We start from the raw sequence: 22,393 nt of genomic DNA, 5'->3' as shown, positions 1-22,393 counted from the left end.
CTCATGAGGAATGGAATGGTAGGTAATTGACTCTTTTACACCCAGATACACACATTCATTACCATTAATAAGGAAGAAAAAAGGCAGGATCACAGTGGATACAGTGGTGCTCCTTTCAGATTTCTTCTTCAGAGGGAATGCTGCCAGGAACACTGGCTACTCCCAGTTCCCAACAGCACCACTCACTAGGAATTTCCCCTGGCTCCAGGGAACTGCTTCCCCTAAGGCCACACCCCCTTCAGGGTGGCACACAGCTGTGAGTGGCTGATGCAGAGGTACAACCCAGGACAGCTCTACAAAAGCATCCACGCTCTCTAACTCCTAGAGGATGGGCAGAGACCTCTGTTGCAACTGCACTGCTATTCCAGGTCTCCCTCACCCAGTCTTGCTCTCCTCACTTCCTTCCGGGTCTAGCTCCTGCAAGAACTCTCCAGTAAACCTGCCACACATCATGCTCAGTCTGTTTTGAGGGAATCTGATCTAAGATGAAGATTAATGAATATGAAAGGACTAATCCCAACTTGATGAGTCCAATAAACCTTGGGTTAGCAATTTTTGAAAATGAGTTGCAATCAATTGGAACGTGTTTTCTACGAAATGTTCCCAGTTTAAGGAAGAAAATAACCTTTTCTAGCTGCACTCCTATATTCACTCGGTAGGAGAAGAAAAGATTGTTAACATGAAGCAGAGAAACATGAACATTTTCAGCACACAGCCTACCTATAAGAACTCCGGAGGAGAACGCCACATCTGGTAAGGTACTTATGACACACAGGAGGGACCAACTCCTCACATGTGTATCTTACACTATTTAAGCAACATTGCATCTGCTTGTCCCTGGTGCTCTGTTTAAATGGATGGTTACCCAACGGGGGCCTCTTACCTCCAGGACCAGCCACAGCTGTCCTCCCACACAGTGATCCGGTTTGTAAAACATCCCATAAAACTTTACAACATTGGGATGATTAGGAAGAAACTGCAAAATGTTGTATTCTGCCTCAATCTCTTCATCCATATCCTGCACAGGGTAAAAAATACATGCCAGATTAAGTCTAATGTGTCAGGGTGGGTACAGGCATGATATCACTTAATAAAGCATATTGTATATTTTTAATGTTATCATTACTGTATCTTGAAAATACTTAACAATGGACATTCAGATCCCAATTAAAACATTCTAATTATTACAACAATAAAATGTCTTTATTATATCTTTTCTTCTTCAATAATACTACTATAAATATCTATTTTTATTTTTAAATGTCTGAATTTTCAAAGCAGTTAAGGAGAAGTAGCTGGAAGGGACCCAACCCAGGATAGAACACCTATAACCTCACTGTGCAAGACAGCTTCCAGCATTATAACCTCGGTGTTCAGTGCTCTGGAAGAAGATGCCAGGCTAAGATGAATGAATACCACAAATCTAGATCTTTGTAGCTTACAAGGAGACTAGCCTCTGTAGAAAGGAGTGAAATACATTATTCTTTCCAAGAAAATAACTACTGATGAACTCAGAGGGTCAAAACTAAAACAACAGTAAAATGGACAAGAAACAGAAATTCAAGGAGATTTTTAACTCCAAATGGAGTCCCTTCATGCAGATGAGCTGACAAATCATGACTCATTCTGAGATTTCATGCCAGGTTTCATGAAAATCATCCCTAGAACCAGGAAAAGAAGCTGAATGCTCAATGTGCATAAAACACTATATTGTGGTTGCAATTTACTACCATTACTTACACTGATTGGATCCAAAATTTTTACTGCAGCCAGGCTCCCATCTCTCTTGTTAGTTACCTTGTAGACCTTGCCATAGGTGCCTTTACCTATGGTCTCTATAATTTCCCAGGTATCGGTGGGATCTGGAAGCGATTCAAGTCCAAGCATCGTGGGGTTGTAATGAAACAATCCATACAGATGTTTCCTGATGGCGAGAAAAAAAGTTATGTGCTGTTGCACTTCTTAACTAGCAATCTTAAGGTATTTTTTTCTTTTTTATTTTCCCCTTTTATTTTAAGTAGATTTTTTTTAAAAAAAAACAAAGGGTATTTGAAGTTTTCTTAAGTAATGGTGGTAGAAAGTGGAGGAGTGGGCAACATGATTCTAAAGGAGGAGATTCTATAAGCACTACAGGAAGAAGCAAGAGGGCCAAAGAGGACAACTGGTCACGACTGGACAGTTCTCATTTTAGGCTACCTCTAGGGGAAGTGTCTGAAAGCTAAAGGACTAAGATCTTTGTGCTCAGGTTCTATAACTATGACCAGACCTCGTTGTTGATGGTCACTGGACACCAGTCTCCAACCTCCATGTGCAAAGTGTAGGCTACTAGGAAGGAGGACCTGGTGCCCCTACCAGGCATCAGTCAAAGTCCAGCATTGCTGCCCAGGTCTTGGGTCCTGCAAGGATTAGCCAAGCTCAGACTCCACCCATACAGCAATAGCCCTGTGTGGGAATCACACTGAGTAGTTAACCAGGAGCTGCAAACTCACTTTGCCTATTTAGCCTATTTAGGCTAAGAACACAGCCCTATGGAGTTAAGTACCAACAGCTTGACAGGCAAATAAAGTCCCCAAGACTGATCCTCTTTAAGTTCGGTTGCTCCTTAATGAAGGGTCCCAAACCTGTTTGCTTCTAATCCCAGCAGAGGGGCCAGACTCCAACAGCAAAAGTCATGACATCCAATCCCCACACAGGGGCCTGGTAGCTACCCAGGCTGAGCACTTCTGCCTCATCTTGGGCATTCCAATCTGCACTTCTAATTCTAATCATTTTCGATACTGCATCCTCTCACAGTGCAGCTTTCTGACCTGCCACAAGAATCCAGTTTTTATCCCTAACCTTTCTGATGGGGGCATTTCAAAGATACTGAAAACCATTACCAAAACAAAATAAAATCCCAGTGACTGTGGGGTTGATGCTGGAAAGAAACTGTCTTTCCAGAGTTCACCTGGCAGGCACACCATGCTTCAAAGGAGCCTACAATCAGTACCTCAAGAGCCCAGGCAATATTTACCCTGGGCTGAGGCACTGACCCCAAAAGACTGGCTGGTCAAATAGCTCCTGCCTTTCATCGGTTAGTTTCAAGTTTTGAATAAACTCCAGCCTTTCCTCCTGCCCAGTGTTTAACAAAATCAATCTTTCTCACCACATGCTTCACTATTTTTGCCATCTGTACATTACCTATGCTATTATTTACTAAATATGTTTAAATTACTTGCTTTTTCATATTAGTAAATATCTTTTAAAGGCACTTTTATCTCTACCCTAAATGCAAAACCAGTATCATCTGCCATATATTGAAACTAACCACAAAACGATAATTATGCTAGAAATAATAAAGAGCTATTCAAAAGTTCAGCCAGATTCTGCTACCCCATGCTCTTTCTTTCTAAAAAAGGGAGATAGCTCATCAAATGCTGGAAAGGAATTAAAGACAAGCACAAGGTTCTCCTTTAACGTCATCAGAAGACCTGAAAAGAATTAGCAAGAAAATAACTATGTCACCGTGTGTTTCAGTGCTTCTTATTGTGAGATCCCTAAAACCTCTCAACACCTTGAGAACTGTTCCAGGCCTGGCCTCTACAACAGCAAAACGTTGGACTAGCCAGGGTTACTGGTCAAGGCCAGACAGGTTTGGGAGAGTTGTGAGGAGGGGAGAGATGTGTTTCCCAGAGAGAAGAATCTGGCCCATCAGCCTAGATGGAATTACTTTACACTTGCCAGGGTAGTCCCCGTTCCCCCGCCAGCAGGGACACTCACACCTAGGCTCGGTGTCCTGACAGAGTAGTGCTCAAGTCAAACTGTCTGCATGATCCTGGCCCTTCCTTCCCTGACCAGCCCTGAGATGTGAACTGGCTACTCATGTCTCTGCACCTCAGTTTCTTCATTGGCATCATGGGGCTGCTGTGACTGGTGATACAACATCTTCACAGAGTTGCAAGAAGGATTGCAAGATGACAGCAGAGTCAGGGCACCTGGGTGGCTCAGTTGGTTGGGCGTCCAACTTCAGCTCAGGTCATGATCTCGTGGCTTGTGAGTTTGGGCCCTGCATCGGGCTCTGTGCTGACAGCTTAGAGCCTGGAGCCTGCTTTGGATTCTGTGTCTCCCTCTCTCTCTGACCCTCCCCCACACACACTCTGTCTCTCTCTCAAAAATGAATAAACATTAAAAAAAAATTAAAAAAAAAAAAGATGATAGCAGAGTCAAGTGAGCATAATGGGAGCCCAAAGAGGGCATCTGGCATCATAAAAGCAGAGCACCTAGTTCTGGTTCAGAATAGGCAAGGCTCAACAGTTTCCTCTTTTATTTCACTTTTAGCCATGAACTAACGAGAACCAAATTAGTTTTACTCCAATCAGTTAACAGTTTCAGAAAAATGGCTGGAATTTGGTGTGTGCAAAAGAAATTAAATCACAGAATGTGGCAGTGGGAGAGGACCCTGAAGGCCATTGAATCAAGTGGTTTTCTAGGGGCGCCTGGGTGGCGCAGTCGGTTAAGCGTCCGACTTCAGCCAGGTCACGATCTCGCGGTCCGTGAGTTCGAGCCCCGCGTCAGGCTCTGGGCTGATGGCTCGGAGCCTGGAGCCTGTTTCCGATTCTGTGTCTCCCTCTCTCTCTGCCCCTCCCCCGTTCATGCTCTGTCTCTCTCTGTCCCAAAAATAAATAAAAAATGTTGAAAAAAAAAAAAATTAAAAAAAAAAAAAAAAAATAAAAAAAATAAAAAAAAAAGTGGTTTTCTAATGATTTTTGGCCACAAACCCTTTTGTTAAATTCAAACACTTAGAATGCTGGTGTTTAAGCAGAAAGAAATAGCCCAGGTCTGGCTGAGGCAGGCTGGGGAACCCTGTGCCCCGTATGGGAGACATGGAGGGTGACTAACCATCCTGGTTCACCTAGGACTGCCTCAGCTTCAGCACTAAAAATCTTGTGTCCTGGGAAACCTCTCACAACTAGGCACACTGAGATAGCCTGTACCCTAGTCTCTGAGGCCTCCTCAGAGCATTATCAGAAAGTCATTGTTTAAGCACCCCCACCCCATCCTCCCTTCCCCTCTGGTATGTGCTAAATTGTATTCCCCCAAATTCATACGTTGAAGTCCGAACCTCCAGTACCTCCAGACATGACTATATTCGGAGACGGAGCCTTTACAGAGGTAATTAGGGGAACATGAGGTCATATGCAGAGCCCTAATCCAATATGACCGGTATCCTTGTAAGAGATTAGGACGCACACATACACAGAGAGAAGACCATGTGAGGACACAGGGAAGGTGGGTCATGTACAAGCCAAGGAGAGAGACCTCAGAAAGAGTCAACCCTGCCAGTACCTCGATCTCAGACTTCCAGACTCCAGGACTGGGAGGAAATACATTTCTGTTGTTTAAGCCACCCACTCTGGGGAACTATGTTATGGCAGCCTTAGCAAACCAATACACTTTTGTTTTGCAGATGAAGAAAATAAAACCCAGATTGGTGTCACGACTGCTTACTAGCAACGTAGGAATGGCAACGTGGGCCTCCCTACGCCTGATCCTGTGATCTTTGTTCCACAGAATAGAAGAAAGGGAGTCAGCTAATTAACAATGATCCTGTCTGACCAACTGCACCAAATATTCAAAAGTTCTGTGGTGGAAATACTCCCAATCGTATGGAAGCCAAATGCCCACAGACCTAACAGACGGCAACCTGCACTCCTTGCCCCCCACCCCCTAGAACAAAAACAACTCACATGGAGAGACTCATCTACAGTTAGCAGCAAGGACGAGTGAGTTGAGGAAGACCAGGTTCCACTGCCATGCCCACCATGTCTATCTGGGCATCCACAGACAAGGTTAAATAAAAGTGCAACAGAATAAGGTTGCCAGTCCTTCTCTCTTTAAAATCAATACCCGACTCTATCAACTCTCTGACAATTGATTAAACAGTCAGCCCAAACAGTGGCTGTTTATACAGCTCCATAAACGTGGTTAATAATCTGCTCCGGGGAGGCAGCTGGAATAGCCCTTCTGAGAACCAAAAAGCTGCTCCTGGTCAGAATGTTAACCCTGAGGGGACACTGCACTTCTGCCAATGTCTGTTTGGGGCATGACAGAGCTGGACCTCATGGAAATAGTCAGGACTGACGGAAAAAGAGCCAGGAGTGAGGGGATGAACCTGAGACCTCAGGACTCTGCAGAACCTCTGAAGTCCCCACAGAGGCACCTGGGCCTCCCACAATCCCTGGAATTTGTGTGGACTTGAAATGAAGGGGTAACCCCTCAGGAGTCTACCAACCTCAGGTTATACAGGCTACTACCCTCTTTGAAAGACAGACAGGACTAGTCTGTCTTGGCACAAGCAAGTGATACATTTGTCAGCACAGGGTGGGCCTGAGCAGTTTACAAGCCAAACCGAAGTCCTATCGGCCTGGCCGTGTCTATGTGTGCAGCTGCTCTAAAATGAGACCTGATGAACACTTTTTGTTTTTGCATGTAGTCGTATTATGTAAGTTGATGCCACAAATGGATTTCTTATCAAAGTCACCACTCTCTCAGAGCAAGATTCTGCTGCCCTGTATTACTGTGGCACCCACATCCTTCCACTATCAGGAATAGCTATTAGCAAGGCAAAGAGGACATCACCTGGGAAAGATATCCTCATTGAGTGAAAGGGGGTTACACAGTATTAAAGCAATATTTTCCTATCTTTGTCACACATCATTAGCCAATTATCTAGGAAACAGCCAAACTTCTCATTATTTAAGCTGATGAGAGGGAGAGAGGGAGGGAGGGAGGAAGGGAGGGAGGGAGGGAGGGAGAAAGAGAGAGAGAGAGAGAGAGAGAGAGAGAGAGAGACAGACCGACCGGGAAATTGGTTGATTTAGTAAGAGACTCTATCCTTGTGGTAACACAATCCCTTGGAAGCTAAGAATAATTGTCTTTTTCTTGTCCTGTTTTGTTTTGTGAAGGCAAACTCCTGGAGAGCAGAAGCTATGTCTCTTTTTGGTGGTTGAGAATATTCTTTCTGTTGGTAAGTACAAATGGACCAAACATGACCTCTGCCTGTTGCCAACAACGGGAGCAGATCTCACACCGCCAGCTCAGTTCCAGATCCCTGCTCCGACAAGAGAGGGGTGGCTTGCCCAGGTTACACATCACACTGTGGTGAGGAGTTTCACATATGGCTGTAAACTAATAGCACAGCTGCTGCTTTATCTTATCAGGATTGAATGTCTAAAGACTTCCTTAAGAGTTCTAGTTTCAATCATCAGCAGAGAACATGGTTTTAAAAAATAAGCCACAGAATATTCCATAGTTAGGTTTTGTCAAACATGATTCCATAGATTTCTAGTGTCACACACACACACACACACACACACACACACACACACAAAGTCAGGCATTAGGCTTCCTAATGGAAGAACACCCCACTACCTAAGAAATGGTATTTCCAAAAAAAATTAAACCCAAATCTGATCTTCCAGATTACCAATTTACAGGAATAAAAAGGGACAGGGCAACCACATCATAACACACAGAACTGTTGAATCGCTATGTTGTACCCCTGAAACCAATGTGACATTGTGTGTTGACTGTATTTCAATAAGAAGGGCAGAGCAACATGTTAGACAATACCATCCATGTACAGTAAGCAAAATCCAGACCCTAAATCTCTCCAAGAAACTCTCCCAGACAAATGATCCAATTTCTTCAAACATTAAGTTGCAAACAAAAATAAATTGAGAAGGATAACCTTAGGGTTAAAAGAGGCTTAAAATACATACCAAATGTGAAGTAAAGTGGATTCACACACAAAAAAATATATAACATTTATCAGATATTCAGATCACTGATTAATTATTTGATGATACTAAGGAAGCATTGTTAATTTTGTTTTAGCTGTGATAATTGTATTTGTGGTTATATTTTTTAAAAGTTTCCTTATCTTTTAGCAATACACAATGAAATATTTACAGGTGCCACAATATGAGGAAAAAATAAGAAGGGGCATTTATACGACACAACGTTGGCCGTGAGGAGTAATTACTAAAGCTGAATACATGGGGGTTCATGATTATATTCTGTTTACTTTTGTATGTTTTCCAATTTCCATAATGAAAAGTTTTTATTTATTTTTATTTTTTTTAATGTTTATTTATTTTGAAAGAGAGAGCGTGTGTGAGCAGGGGAGGGGCAGAGAGGAAGAGAGAGAATCCCAAGCAGGCTACGACGTACCATCAGTGCAGAGCCCAACACAGGGCTCCATCCCATGAACCGAATCGTGACATCAATGACCTGAGCCAAAATCAAGAGTCAGACACTCAACCAAGTGTGCCCCCCATAATAAAAAGTTTTTAAAATTCAGTGTAACTAATGTATGTCAGTGTACATTCTGGAATTTATACACTTGGTCAAACCTACCTCCCTAAAGAGTTTCTCCACCACCACTCTCCATGATATTCTAAAGTCTCAAAGTCTCATGAAGGCTAGCACTTTACTCATGTAAGAAACAGTAAATTTTTAACCAACAAAAATACACACCAGCATTTGATTCTAAAGCACCCACATTCATACTGTCAGAAAGTCACCTTCCCAATCCACCTCTAGCTGACTGAGGCACAGGCAATGCCCCTCTGTGGCTGATGTCCCAGCACAAACTGCCGCTAAATACAGAACTATAGTTAGGAGGAACTAGTGAACTGCTGAACAGCACAAGAAAATCAATAGGCAGAAGAAGGCAAGTGACCTTCCTCTGTCCATCCAACTCCTGTTCTTTCTTCTTGAAGGAAGAAAAGAAAAAGAACATCAATTTACAGACGCTGAAATGAACAAAAAGACTCATCACCACAAAGATCTATAATCTTTTTCATCTTGTCCCTGAGAAAGAAACTGCCCCATGGCATGAAGCTGAATCTGCCCAAGGCTATAAACACAGAGTCACATAAAAGAAGAGAGAAACACACACTAACCAGCTGGGTGGGCAGTCCCTATGCCACTGGTGAAGGGCCTAGAAGAAAAATAAAGAATAGTCCATGGTGAGCTTTGACTTTGGCAAGAAAGAGAATCCATGCAACAAATCTCACCTGGTGCCCTTAAAACGGATGTGTTTAGTGAAGAAGGAAAAAGTAATACTAATCCAAGGGAGGAAAATGCTCTTGGAAAATTCCCTGTTCATTCACCTGTGTCTTTTCAGAGGCTCTAAGAGCTGACATCGACATGGGGTCAAAAACAAACAGATGAGCTCAATTCTTCCAGGGTTGAAGTGAGCACTAAACATCCTCATTCTGAAGTGTGGCTTTTTCTTCCCTGTCCCACTGCTCTTTCTTTCTTTGTGCTTTGCCTGTCAATTCTTTGGACTAATTTGGATTAATCAAAAAAACTAGACCTGGTGATTCCAAGGCGATTGTACACCATCTCCCTTTCTTTCAACAACAGGTCATAGATTAGACAAAATTACCATGAAATTTATCACTGTGTATTCTGTATGGAGTTTTTAAACGCTAATTGTATGCAAGCCCTAGATTAGGTTCTACAACAAATATAAGTAAAAATAACAAACTCAATTCTGCTTTTGAGGTTCTAAACCTGTTTAGAAAACCCTTAAGACTTCTGGGGTAAGGTGCAACAGTGAAGTCAGGTAACAACTTTCTCTAAAACTAAGTGAATGAACGAAGTTAACAACAAAATGTTGAAATCCAGCAAAGATACATTAGCAGCGATTAAACAAAAGAAATGACACAATGTCATGCCATAATATGTGAAAAACAGAATTCAGGGAGAGTGAGAGATGGGAGATCCCACAGTCAACTGCTGTTCTCAACCAGGCTCTCTTTTCCTAGAGGTGTGGTGGGTTTGGGAGTCGGTGAACAGACAAAATTCTGAAAAACCTCAGCAACACTCCCAATTTAGAAAGAAATAGTCAGAGGGGGAGAATTAGCAGCAGGGAAATGAGTCAAGGCTCATTCACTTATATATTCAATAAGAATTTATTAAGAAAGTATTCTATAATTACTCAAAACTAGGCTATGTGGGTCATTAAAAGGAAGTAGAAGAAGTAACCAGGTTCTATTCTAAAACAAATTACATTTCTAAAGATATGCAGAAAAGATGGCTCCTGCCAGGTGGGATGACCCTAGCACAGCACTTTAAACAGTATTTCAGAAAGAAGAGCAAAATCAATATCCATCAACCATGATTGCACCTAATGCCCAGTGCGAGTGCCCCTACATCAGAGAACAAGGTGAACAAGTCTCAGAGAGACAGACATTTCCTGATAAAGCTACTGAATATCACAGCAGAGAGAGAATCTTTCAGGTACACAGAACCAATATAGACACACACACACACACACACACACACACACACCACAAAACAAAGAAAAAGCAACAGAACAAAAGCTTAGGTTCCCCTCCACTCAATACTCAATATGAGAATATATGTAACCTATATGTACAAAGTTCTGAAGGAGAAAAAAGTGTGAACAAATATTTTTATATTTAGCCAATTTGTCGTTCAAGTATAAAGACAACAGACATTTTCAGACATGCAACAGCTCAGTGACTCCGTGAGTCCCACTTAAAAAAAAAAAATGACTTGAATGCCAAATCCAGCAAATCAAGAGATAAACATGGAGCTCTAGTAAAAAGTCCGATAGGTCTGAACCTATTTACATTTAGAAATAAGGTTAAACAACAGTATGATGTACATTTACTTCACACCGAGAACATTATACATTTCAACAATAAAAACTAATAATAAACCAAATTCAACAGTATGGGGGGAGGTAGAGGGAAAAATAACGGTAGAATTTCCTCACATTTCTTTACTTTCTAAAGATGATAAAGCAAGAAATTGATACTTAAGGATACTACTTGAAATTATAAAGCTAACCAACATTAGCAAAAATAAGGAGAAAATATATGTGTTAATTTTCTTACCCATCTCAGTAGGCAACAGATAATTGATAAATTGATAAACAGAGTTTAAAACCCCTATGTCAATGTATAAAAGAAGTTTAAAAGACAAAAAAATAGACTATAAATCTCTGACATTATCATAAAAAGTACACTTACTTCTTCTGACACATAAAAAAAACATACAAAGAAAAGACAATCCATGGGGAAAGAGATGGGGTTGGGGTAGGGATGGGGGAGTCATTAAAAACAGAAAATATAATGTAAATTAAGAAGCATGCATCCTATAATAAATAAATATAAGATTTCTCAATGAAGCCAAAATACAGAACAAACCAAATCTGTAGAGATCCACATCTAAAATAAACTCTCCATGAGACTCTTTATAATTCAGAAAGGTTAAAAGTAAAAAGGATATCAAAGATAAACCAGTCAAATGGTAAGAAAAAAGAAAAAAAAATCATAATGTTAATATCAGAAAAGAGCAAATTCAAGGAAAAAACTATTAAAGAACATAAAGGGTTATTTGTACATTCAGTAATAATAATTGAGCAATTACTATGCACTAGGAAATGTTCTGCACATTATTAGAATCACCAGAGTTTAAATCAATAATGTGCTTACACATGTTATAAAATCTTTCACCACCAAAAACAAAGTGTCAAAATTCATAAAAACTTAAACCTCTAGGAGAAACCAACAAAACACAGTAATAGTAACAGACATTGCCACCCATAACAAAACAAGAAGACAAAATAAGAAATATATATAATACAATCAATATGGTTAACCCAACAGATACAGATCAGAGTACAATCCAACATAAAACTTCTTTTCAAGTACTTTTTAATTTTAAATTTCATTTCAGTCAGAGAAGAACACTTAGATACATCATATGAACAGACTAAAAAAGAAAAACCATGTGATCACCTCAACAGATACAGAACAAGCACTTAAAAACTTCAATATCCATTCAGGATTTTATTTAATGCTCAGCAAACTAGAAATATAAGGGTATTTCTTCAACTTGGTAAAGGCATTTATAAAAACCCTAGAGTTAACATCACACTGAACTGTAAAAAACTGAATGCTTTCACCTTAAGATCAGGAAGAAGGCAAGGATGTCTGCTCTCCCTAGTTCTATTCAATATTGTGGGGGGGCCAGTGCAATAAGGCAAGAAAAAGAAATTAAAAGCATCCAGATTGGAGATTAGAAAGGAAGAAGCAAATAGACTTTATGTGCAGATGACATGTTCATCTATCTAAAAAATACGATGGCATTTACAATAAAGCTAGTAGAACTAATTAGTGAGTTTATTAAAAATACAAGATACCAGGTCAGTATTTTAAAATCAATCATATTTCTATATTATCAGAAAGGAAAGCTTTTCAACAAACAGTGCTGAAACAACTGTATAGCCATATACAGAAAGAAAAGAGGTTTCTCCACCTCTTCTTCTCACATACAAAAAGTAACTTTAATTGATCATAGAACAAATGAAAGAGCTAAAACTCTATGAAACTTCTAATAGATAAATATGCAAGGATGTTCATTGTAGCACTGTTCCTAGTAGAACTAGACACAACTGTAAGGTCCATCATTATGAAGAGACTATGCAATAAATCATAATAATTACATAAAATGAAATACCATATAACCACATATAATCATTTAAAAGGAAGGAAATGAGTTTTGTGTCAATTAATATGGAAAGAATAACAAAATAAACAATTATGTTTTTTAAAAAGCATTGAACAGTATGTAAAGATGGTAACTTCTGTAAATAAAAGTGTTTATACTTACAGCTACTTTATGTGTATGTTTATGTGTGTGTATCTATATATGGGTGTATCTTTATGTTTGAATTTTCCAGAAAACTACAAAAGAAACTCTTACACTTTAGGAAGAGCTATCAGGAAGGGGAGAGATTAATATAATTTTGAGAAAATTTATACCTTTCTATACTACTCGTTATTTTTTGAGCTAGTGCATATGTTATTTTATTTTCAAAACTAAATAATTTTTTTTTAACAAATAAGAGATCCCTACAAGGAGATTATTCTGGCCCAGATGCCTGCTGAGATTGTGGGAGAACAGAAATCATGTGAAGCAGTAGAAACCCACATTGAGAAGAAGAAAGTAGAGAAGAAAGAAACCAAAAAAGTAGAGAAGAAAGAAACCAAAAGGACCATGCTTAAAAGAGGATTGGTAAGTGGGTTCCCTACCAATTCTACACCCAGGCCCTCTGAGGTCTGCTAAGCTTTGTCTGTCCTTAGACATCCATGAAATTTCTTACTACATTCTTCTAAGAAGCTCTCTCTTCTCACAAGCCAATCTAACTCCCGCATAAACTGGTTTTAATTCCTAAGAACCCCAAAGAAGCCTGGCCTGTACCCTTTTTGAATATCTTGCATTATTTTATAGTGGAGGTGCAGCCTTACCTTGCTGAAAATGAAGCAATCTGAAGCATGTACCCTGTGAACTCCTGCAGTCAGTCAAGCCTAGCGAGTATGATTTAAATAGAAACTTGTCCAGCAACATTTTAGACTTGTGAGAAAATTTATGATTAAGATTTCCATTTCTGAGTATGTTATTCAGAATAACTTGTCTAAGTGTTATAATATACCCTGTATGAACTACAAACCATAGAAGAATGTTTTTAAACTAGAGAATAGCTTTTAAAAAGCAATCAGAAAAGTAAACAGTGGAAGCTCAGAGGGAATTTGCATAAATATTAAATATAATAAACACCCAGAGACACATAAAATAAGAAAAGACATATCATATAAGCTTGAACAAACTAGAATATAATTCCAAACTATCATATAAGCAAGTGTGTGATACAATGGTAAAGGCTGGTAAGAGACTAGGCCCATTTTTAGGAACTGGCTTAACAAACAGAACCCATCTACACGTGGCTACAAAGAATACATTCAAGCACAGCTTGGATGTCATCTCTTCTAGGAGGCTTTTCTTAATCTTCCCATTAGAGGTGACCTTTCCTTTATGTATCACCTACTCTTTTCTAGCAGTTACCACATTGCCTGACATTCACTGTTCACATGTTGGTCTTTTCCACCAGTGGGCTCCTAGAGAACACGTGTCATGCCTTCCTCATTTTTTTCTGCCTCACAGGCAAATGTCCATTGTATAATAAGTGTTCAATAAATGCTTGTCGAATACAAGATTAAAAATCAGAACTTTAAGAACCAGTGAGGTTTTCTTGGGGCGCCTGGGTGGCTCAGTCGGTTAAGGGTCCGACTTCAGCTCAGGTCACGATCTCGCGGTCCGTGAGTTTGAGCTCCGCATTGGGCTCTGGGCTGATGGCTCAGAGCCTGGAGCCTGCTTCCAATTCTGTGTCTCCCTCTCTCTCTGCCCCTCCCCCGTTCATGCTCTGTCTCTCTCTGTCTCAAAAATAAATAAACATTAAAAAAAAAAAATTAAAAAAAAAAAAAGAACCAGTGAGGTTTTCTTAATTAAAAAACCATTGTAGTTTCATAGAACAGTAAGGAAATGAAGAAAAATAAACAAAGAAAAATACTACAACACTCGAAATAACCACTGTTAACTGTAAATATAATTGCAAATAAACACACACAACCATTGATTCATTCATGTCACAAGCTTACTTAAAAAAGTAACCTGTGATGGCCTCCTATTGCTAAATTAAAGTCCAAATTCTTCAGTCACATATTTAAGACCTCCATAACCTAAATGCAGCCTTCCAATCTTATCTTAAAACTCTTTTCAGGGGCACCGGAGTGCCTCAGTCAGCTGAGCATCCAACTGTTGATTTCGGCTCAAGTCACAATCCTAGGATGGTGGGATTCAGCCCTGCATCGGGCTCTATGCTGAGCATGGAGCCTGCCTGGGATCCTGTCTCTCCATCTGCCCCTCTCCCCCACTCACATGCTCTCTCTCTAAAAAATAAAAAATAAATTTAAAAATTCCTCTTATTTCCCTGTATCAAGCTTATGATGAATTTCAACTAAACCCCTCACCATTTCCTAAACCATCCTTGGATGTCTGCACCTCTGTAATTTTGTCTGAATGATTTCTACCACCAGGAATGCTCATCCCACCATATCCATTAATCAGGAGTCCTACCACCCTGTCAAGAGCCAGCTCATGTTCATTTATCCCTCCACAAATAGGCAGCTCCTTTTCCTTTGAAACTCTATAGTATTCATATATGATAAGCTGCCTTGTGGTGTCGGTCTGTGAATAAACCTCAGATCCCAAATGAGGTCCCAAACAAGGCAGAGAGACTAATTCATATGCGTCCCCTCTACTTTTATATCAGCTCAACAGACATTTGTGAAACAAAAGAAGAGGTTGAGTATAGTTAAATATGGAAGGCTGTATTTTGTAGTCTCAAAGCAATGACTTCAGCTGACCCCTGAAGAAAGTGCATGCCTTGGATTAGTCGAGTGTGGATTGTGGGAAAGACTGTATACCCCTTCCATTGTGACAACCAAAGACATCCCCTGGCACCGCTTCCAGGTAAGGATTAATTGAAGGCACGACAAAGGGACCATGGGCAGCTGGAGAGGGAATTAATGAGCCCTGACAAGATCTGGCTGGAGCAAAAGAATTACTTCCACCAAAGAGGTGAGAAGAACACCCAACACCATCTATCTTTGAACCTCTCTCATGCTCCTATGGAGGAGATAAGTCAACCGACAACGACTCCTTTTCTTCTCTTTTCCACTCATGTACATACTGAGAAGCAATGAAAAATAAGGTAAAGAATATGGTCTCTAGTCCTGAACTTGATCAAATCCCAGCTTTTACACTTACTAGCTATACTGGCAAGGGGAGGATTGCTCACCCTTCTGTGCCTCTGTCTCTTCATCCATAAAATGGAAATAATGAAAGCACTCACCTCTTAAAGTTGTGTGGTAGTCTCAACAAATAGGAAGCACAAAATACATTATTTATTATTACATCGTGGAAAAATCTGCTAGCTGGAAAAGAGGAATATCACCACTAGATACCCTTTTCGTAACATTGTAAAACCGTATCTATCATAGGGAATTTGCTGAGTAAATACTGAATGTTGGACATTATACCACATGCCACACCTCCATGAGGAAGTAACTATTACTATTTCTATTTTACAGATAAGAAAGCTGATGCATGGAAAGATTAAGGAAGTTAAGCTAGAAGCCAGGATTTAATTTTTTTTTTTTTTACCCTACTCTGCCTCATTGATTTAAGAAATGTTTAATGAGCATCTGCTATGTGTCTGGCATGTTTCTAGGTGTTGAAGATACAACAATGATCAAAACCAACCATGGGGCACCTGGGTGGCTCAGTCAGTTAAACGTCTGACTTCAGCTCAGGTCATGATCTCACGGTTCATGGGTTCAAGCCCTGGGTAGGATTCTGTACTGACAGCTCAGAGCCTGAAGCTTGCTTCAGATTCTGTGTGTCCCTCTCTCTCTTCCCCTCCCCAACTAGTGCTCTGTCTCTCTCTGTCTCTCAAAAATAAATAAAAACATTAAAAAAAAAACCAGACCCAAACAATGCCTTCATGGAGCTTATATTCTAGGAGGGGGAGAGAGACAATCAACAAAATAAATAAGTATAATATATAGATGATAGGTAGTAATCAATTGCTATGAGAAAAATAAAGTAGGAAAGGTGACCAGAAAGTCAGAGTGGGTGACAGGCAGGGTGGTAACAAGACCAAGGAAGACTCACTGAGCAGGATACATTTGAGAAATGACAGGAAAAAGATGGAAGAGTAAAACTCTGGGGGGCAACTATTACAGACAGAGGATACAGTAAGTACAAAGGCCCTGAGGCAGGAGTTTACTTAGCATATTCAAGGAATAGCGAGAAGCCAGTTGCAGGCTACACTGGAATAAGAGAAGAGAAGGGAGAGAAGTAGGTGGTGGAGTCAGAGAGATATGAGGTGAGGGAGAAGCAGATAAATCACGTAGGTCTTTATCAGCCCCTGTAAGGTAAGGACCTGGCTTTTACTTAGACTGAGATCAAAAGCCATTTGTGGGATCTGAGCAGGAAGGGCATGATCTGACATGTTTTAACAGGTTACTTTGGTGGCTACACAGATAGTAGACTGAAAGAGGTGCCACTTGAAGATCCCTTAAGAGCAAAGCTATTGCAACAAAAAAGGATCCCCAGAAGGTATGATCACAATGGATTGGTTTTTTCAGAACAAAGTGCTGGGGAAGCCTCTTTCCACCTATCCTATGATGTCTTGTTGAATACATCAGTTGTGGGGAGCCCTCATTCAATTATATTGCAACTGGGAGCCTTTCTAAAACAAGCTGCCAGGGTGCATCCACAGCAGCTGGCTAGAAATCACTGCACTCTCCCTCATCACTCTTCAGTGTTACCTTCATTTTAGAAGATGAACTTGAACACAAAACTGGCTGTCCAATCTCAGCACAGCGTTGACCTGCTATGATTGGGACATTTAGAACATGGTCAAGTGGCAGAAGCCCACAGTCCAGAGAGTGAGGCTTGAGCTTAGCCAGACATTCCACAAAGTGTATGCCAAGCACCCACTCTTTGCAAGCCACTGAAAGACTTTATAATGAATCAGACTCAGTCCTGACCTAAGTGGGCATATGGTTCACACAGTGAAAGGATACAGCTTAAACACAAATCACTACACAGCAGTAAGTATACACTATAGGTTGTAGACTACAGACTAACGACAACTAACATTGGGAGGGAGATGGTCCACCCAGCCAGGAGGATTTGGGGATGGCATCTGACTTGGGCTTTCAAGAGGAAGCTGGAGCTGGACACACAGATGCTCAGAAGGCTTGCCAGACAGATGAAGCAAAAGGAGAGACCGGAAAATGGAGGACTTAAATTGGGAACCACGGCTGGGATAGTTTGGGAGGACCCAGCAACACTCATAAAAATCCCTCAGCAACTTATTGAAAATGTAGATTCTGGGCCCACTCCCCAGCAATTCTGAGCCAATAGTGGGTGGAGGAATCTGTATTTTTATCAAGGACTTTCAAGTAATTTTAACGTTCTCCACTCAACTCCACACCCACTTTGAGAAACAATGGTAGAGATGAGTTAAAAACACCCCATGTAATTTCCCCTATTATTCTCTCTCAGATAATCCTGTTTATTTCTTCTAAGCACTAATTGCTATAGATACTATTTTTGTATCTATTTGTTTATTTACAACTGATTCAATCCATGGGGTATAAGTAATGACTTTCCACCTTCAAGCATAGGATTTCACCAGAGAAAAATGAAGTTATTTTTCTCAGTAAACACAAGGATTTTACAGAATGTGTTCTATTTGTTAATGCTTTTTCAGCTACTCACGGTTTTTGTAAAGTACGATTGCTTCCAAAAATGAAATCTATTTTTAGGCAGGTAAATAAAACCTTTTTACCTATCGGTATGATCCCAAAATTCCTACATTGAAGCCCTAACCCCCAGTATGACGGTATTCCAAGGTGAGGGCTTTGGGAAGTGATTAGGTCATGAGGGTGGAGACTTCATGAATGGCATTCATACCCTTATAAAAAGAGACACTAGAGAGATGATTGCTCTATCCCCACCATGTGAGGACAAAGCAGACCAGGGCCTGGGCTCTCGGCTGTTCTGGAACCCCCATCTGGATTTCCCAGCCTTCAGAACGATGAGAAATAAATGTCTGTTGTCTGTGCCACCCAGTCTATGATATACCGTTGTGATCGCCCAAACTGATTAAGACAGTCAACAAGCTACATCGTGGATCAAAATGGAAAACTATATGATTTGATCATTTTAAGGCTATGTATGGATGGGAAGAAAATCTTTCAGATTTACAAGATTTCTTTTCCTAACAAGTTCCAATTATTTCACATGTGATGTAAGTAATCAATTAGCACTCCTTGCGGACAATCAGTAAGTCCTGTCAGCTCTACTCTAAAAATAAATTCCTGAATCTGGATATCTGCCACAACCACCACCACTACCACCAGGGCCACCGCAGGCCCCCACAGAGCCTTTTGGGCAAATGAGAAAACTGACCACTCATCACCTCGGCCAGGCACCTCCACCAGGGCGCTCCCTGCAGCCCCGCCACCTCCTCCAGGTGTCCAGGCCACTCTCGTCTCCCCTGGCCCACAGCCCCGGGCTCCCTTCCTGTCCCCGGCCTCAGTTCTGCCCCCTGCCCCCCACAGTCTGCTCTCCACACAGCTACGATTGGGCTCTTTTTTCAAAGTTGCATAAAATGCCATTGCAACTAGAACAGGATCCAGTCTCCTCCCACCCTGGCGAGAAAGGCCCCTCTCCCTTTGGGGCCACACCTTCTGCTCGTCTCTCGCCCGCAACCTGCCATCTTGCAGCCAGCCCAGTGCTCCGCGTTCCTTCCCACCTCAGGCACCTTGCTATTCCCGGGTGGGAAACATTCTCCAGCTCCTTCCCACCTTTAAAGGCTCCGCTGGCGTACCTCGGCCTTCCAGGAAACTTCTGGAACCACCATGCTCACGGCGGAGCCCGAGGAGGCTGGCTGAGCGTGCGGGATTGGGCTGGGGTTCCCCGAGGCGTCACCAGCAGGGGTACAAAAGTTGCGGTTGGGACAGGAGTGAGGAGGCGCTGCCTGAGGAAGGAGGTGAGCTTTGTGAAGGGCCCCTGAGCAGAGCGGGGCCCTTCCTGGGGAGTCACAAGCAGCAGGAAAAAAAAAAAAAGTAAAAAGTTGGTTTGCGTCCTTCTGAGCTGTTGAATCTCTTGGACCTCCAACTGGGCAGGTGGCCCTGCTGGAGCGAGGGAGCAGCGAGGGACCCTACAGGAGGCCTCCCACGAGGAGGACCCGGAGGCCAGGAAGCAGCGGCAATGCTCACCGGAAGGTCTCCCTCCCCCCTGCGCGTGCCAGTGAAGGGAACCGGATCTCTGCTACTGCGGAAGGGGCTGAGAACCACGCAGTGCCACGCTAATTCCAGAGCTGGGGAAGCAAGGGATTTCTCTCTTGGCTGGTGAGGCGTGCACTGAACTGGAAAGCAGGAGACCTTATATTCCTGGGATCTGGGCAAAATATTTTTTTCTTAAGTTTATTTAATTAATGTATTTATTTAGAGTGTTTGTGCACGTGGGGGAGGGGCAGGGAGAAAGGGAGAGAGAATCCAAGCAAGCTCCAGGCTGTCAGCACAGAGCCTGACTCAGGGCACGATCTCACTAACCTCAAAATCGTGACCTGAGCCAAAATCAAGAGTCAGTGGCCTAATTGACTGAGCCACCCAGGGGCCCCTGGGCAAAATCTTAAATCTCTTCAGTTCTTTGTTCTTCCCTCCTCATCTGAAGAATGAGGTGGTTGAATTAATCACTGTTTCTCAAAGTTTGCTCCACGCACCACTCAGGGTACTTGCTCAAACCCAAGGCTGCTGACACTGAATCTTGGGGCGGGGCAGGAACTGGCATTGGCCAGGGCTCCCTTGGTAATTCCCATGATCTCGGAGTTCATCTCTAGGTTCCCTTCTCTAATGTATTATGAATTTTAAACCTTAAACCTATACAAATATTGGGGAGAGAGGGAAGAATCGTGGCATAATTGAATTTATCTACTATCATTCAGATTGTCATGTTACCAAATCACAAATCAGTCAGGACGTTGCACTCACTTAGGAACAATACATAACCACAGCTATGACAAAGGATTAACTAAATGATCAGATTTTTCACTTCCTCACCAAAGCATGGGGAAATTTATCTTAGCGTTAGCTGCCTTAAACCTCTCTGAGTGAAATACATTAAAAATAACTGCAAATTACTGATGACTAATGCCCTTCAATTTGGCCTCAAGCTGAGAAATTCTGTGCAGAATAAAGTGGTTTATAATCCCACACGTCCCATTCTATTATAAACTGCAGGTGGCAAATCAAGTGGCTATGAACTAAGCTGTGTGTGTGTGTGTGTGTGTGTGTGTGTGTGTGTGTGTGAAAAGTCAATACTCGAGGAGGGTATTTTTTCACTCCTTTAATGGGACTTTAACAGCCCCAACAAAAGGCAGATGCTAGCCATGCGTGGACCTAGGAATCTGGGTGGTGCCTCACAAGGGCCTGAGGCTAGAGTGGCTGTGGTCACCCACCTCTATTGCACACCAGTCAAGGCAGCTGCGCCTGCCCTTTGCAGAAAAGCGATCTAAACCAAGCACAGAAAAGAAAGCTGGAAGGAAAATAATTGCAACTCACACCGATGACCTATTTTCTGAATCCGGCTTATCCGAGATTGCATTCTTAACTCCTCCAAAAAGCAGCAGAACACTTCATGCCCAGAAAATGGTGCCTTTGAGGAGCACATGGACCAGAATGTATGACACATCGTCAGCAGAGGACTATCTTCTGACCCAGGTTCCAAGTGGTGTTAGCCTCAGACAGCTATTGGGGGAGGGACTGATAAATCTACCAAATCCTTGGTGGCTTTGCTTCCCTGACAGCCAAGATTAACATGATGCTAATTGGTAGCGAACCTAATCTATTTAGTGTCTCCCACCAGCACAAGCAGCAGAATCAAAACAGCAGAAGCAGCAGAATCCCAGGCCCCATGTGCACATCATGTAATAGCTCTAATTTTATATTCCCCCAATTTTTAGGTTGCATTGCCCCTTCATTTCAGACATGGCACAATCAAACTACCCATCTTCTTCTAAGTCAAGGACTAAGAAAGCCTGTAGCAGGTTCACTTTTGTAAGTGGCAGAAGCACCCAGGGGATGCACCCATGAGTTTCTGACCTGAATTCCCAAGGAAAGAAAAGTGACTTTCAACAGCATTCAGGAGCATGCCCTGCATGCCCTGTGTGCAGAGCACCAGGCTAAGAGGACAGAGGAGGAGCTAGGAACTGGAAGGCAGGGCCCACCTGCCTGCAGGGAGCTTCTTTTCTGGTCAGCCGAGGGAGCATGAAAGCCCATGTGAAATAAGCTGAATCTTGCAAAGCAGCAGACAGCAAGAGCCAAATAACTTTGGATTAGCTGCATCCATAACTTCTGAGGAAGAGTCCATTCAACCCAGAACCAAGACTCCAGGGGGAGTGCTTCCTGGAGTAGGCAAATTTAGGTATGATTCTGAGAAAGGAGTGAAAAGGATTAGTGTAGACAGGCAGGAAGGAAATCTGCCAACAACAGCACTCACATATGCAGCTATAAGAGCATGGTTTAGAGAATGAAGACCCCACCTCTGCTACTCATTGCAACCTTTTGTATTTCCATTTACTGTCATTAAGAATTTTAAGAATAAGGATAATGTGTTCTGTGTTCTTGTATCACCCACAGTGCACATAATAGATGCTCACATACAGCATCTTCTATAATTATAGCATCATATAGTTGGACTGAGGATATAGAATGTCAGCAGGATATAGTCTCAAAGGTCATTGACAGCCTGCTCAGGAGGACTGGCTAAAACATCTTTACCAGGAATTTGCCCCTGACCCTTCCAGATTATGGAATTATGGACCCTTCCTAGTGATTTTTCCTCCCTTCCTTCCCCACCTCCCCCCCTCCTACCTCAACCCTCTAACAATACT

General features: G+C 41.8%; 1 protein-coding gene across 1 annotated transcript in view; it reads right to left on the bottom strand.

The window, feature by feature from the left end:
- The window catches only part of LOC122226222 (myosin-IIIb-like), a 52,785-nt gene extending 33,244 nt beyond the window's left edge, over window positions 1–19,541 (bottom strand). Inside the window, exons 1-3 of the mRNA XM_042949073.1 lie at window positions 19,305–19,541; window positions 1,741–1,924; window positions 884–1,018 (exon numbers count right to left, since the gene is read on the bottom strand). Of these exons, the coding sequence (XP_042805007.1) occupies window positions 884–1,018; window positions 1,741–1,887 (282 nt within the window). The 5' untranslated portion in view covers window positions 1,888–1,924; window positions 19,305–19,541. The remainder of the gene's footprint in view (window positions 1–883; window positions 1,019–1,740; window positions 1,925–19,304) is intronic.
- Window positions 19,542–22,393: the final 2,852 nt, after the last annotated feature.

The sequence above is a fragment of the Panthera leo genome, chromosome C1 (assembly GCF_018350215.1).
Source record: "Panthera leo isolate Ple1 chromosome C1, P.leo_Ple1_pat1.1, whole genome shotgun sequence".
Classification (NCBI taxonomy): domain Eukaryota; kingdom Metazoa; phylum Chordata; class Mammalia; order Carnivora; family Felidae; genus Panthera; species Panthera leo.
Note: the sequence above shows the minus strand (reverse complement) of the source record. Positions and strands in the feature narration are given on the sequence as shown.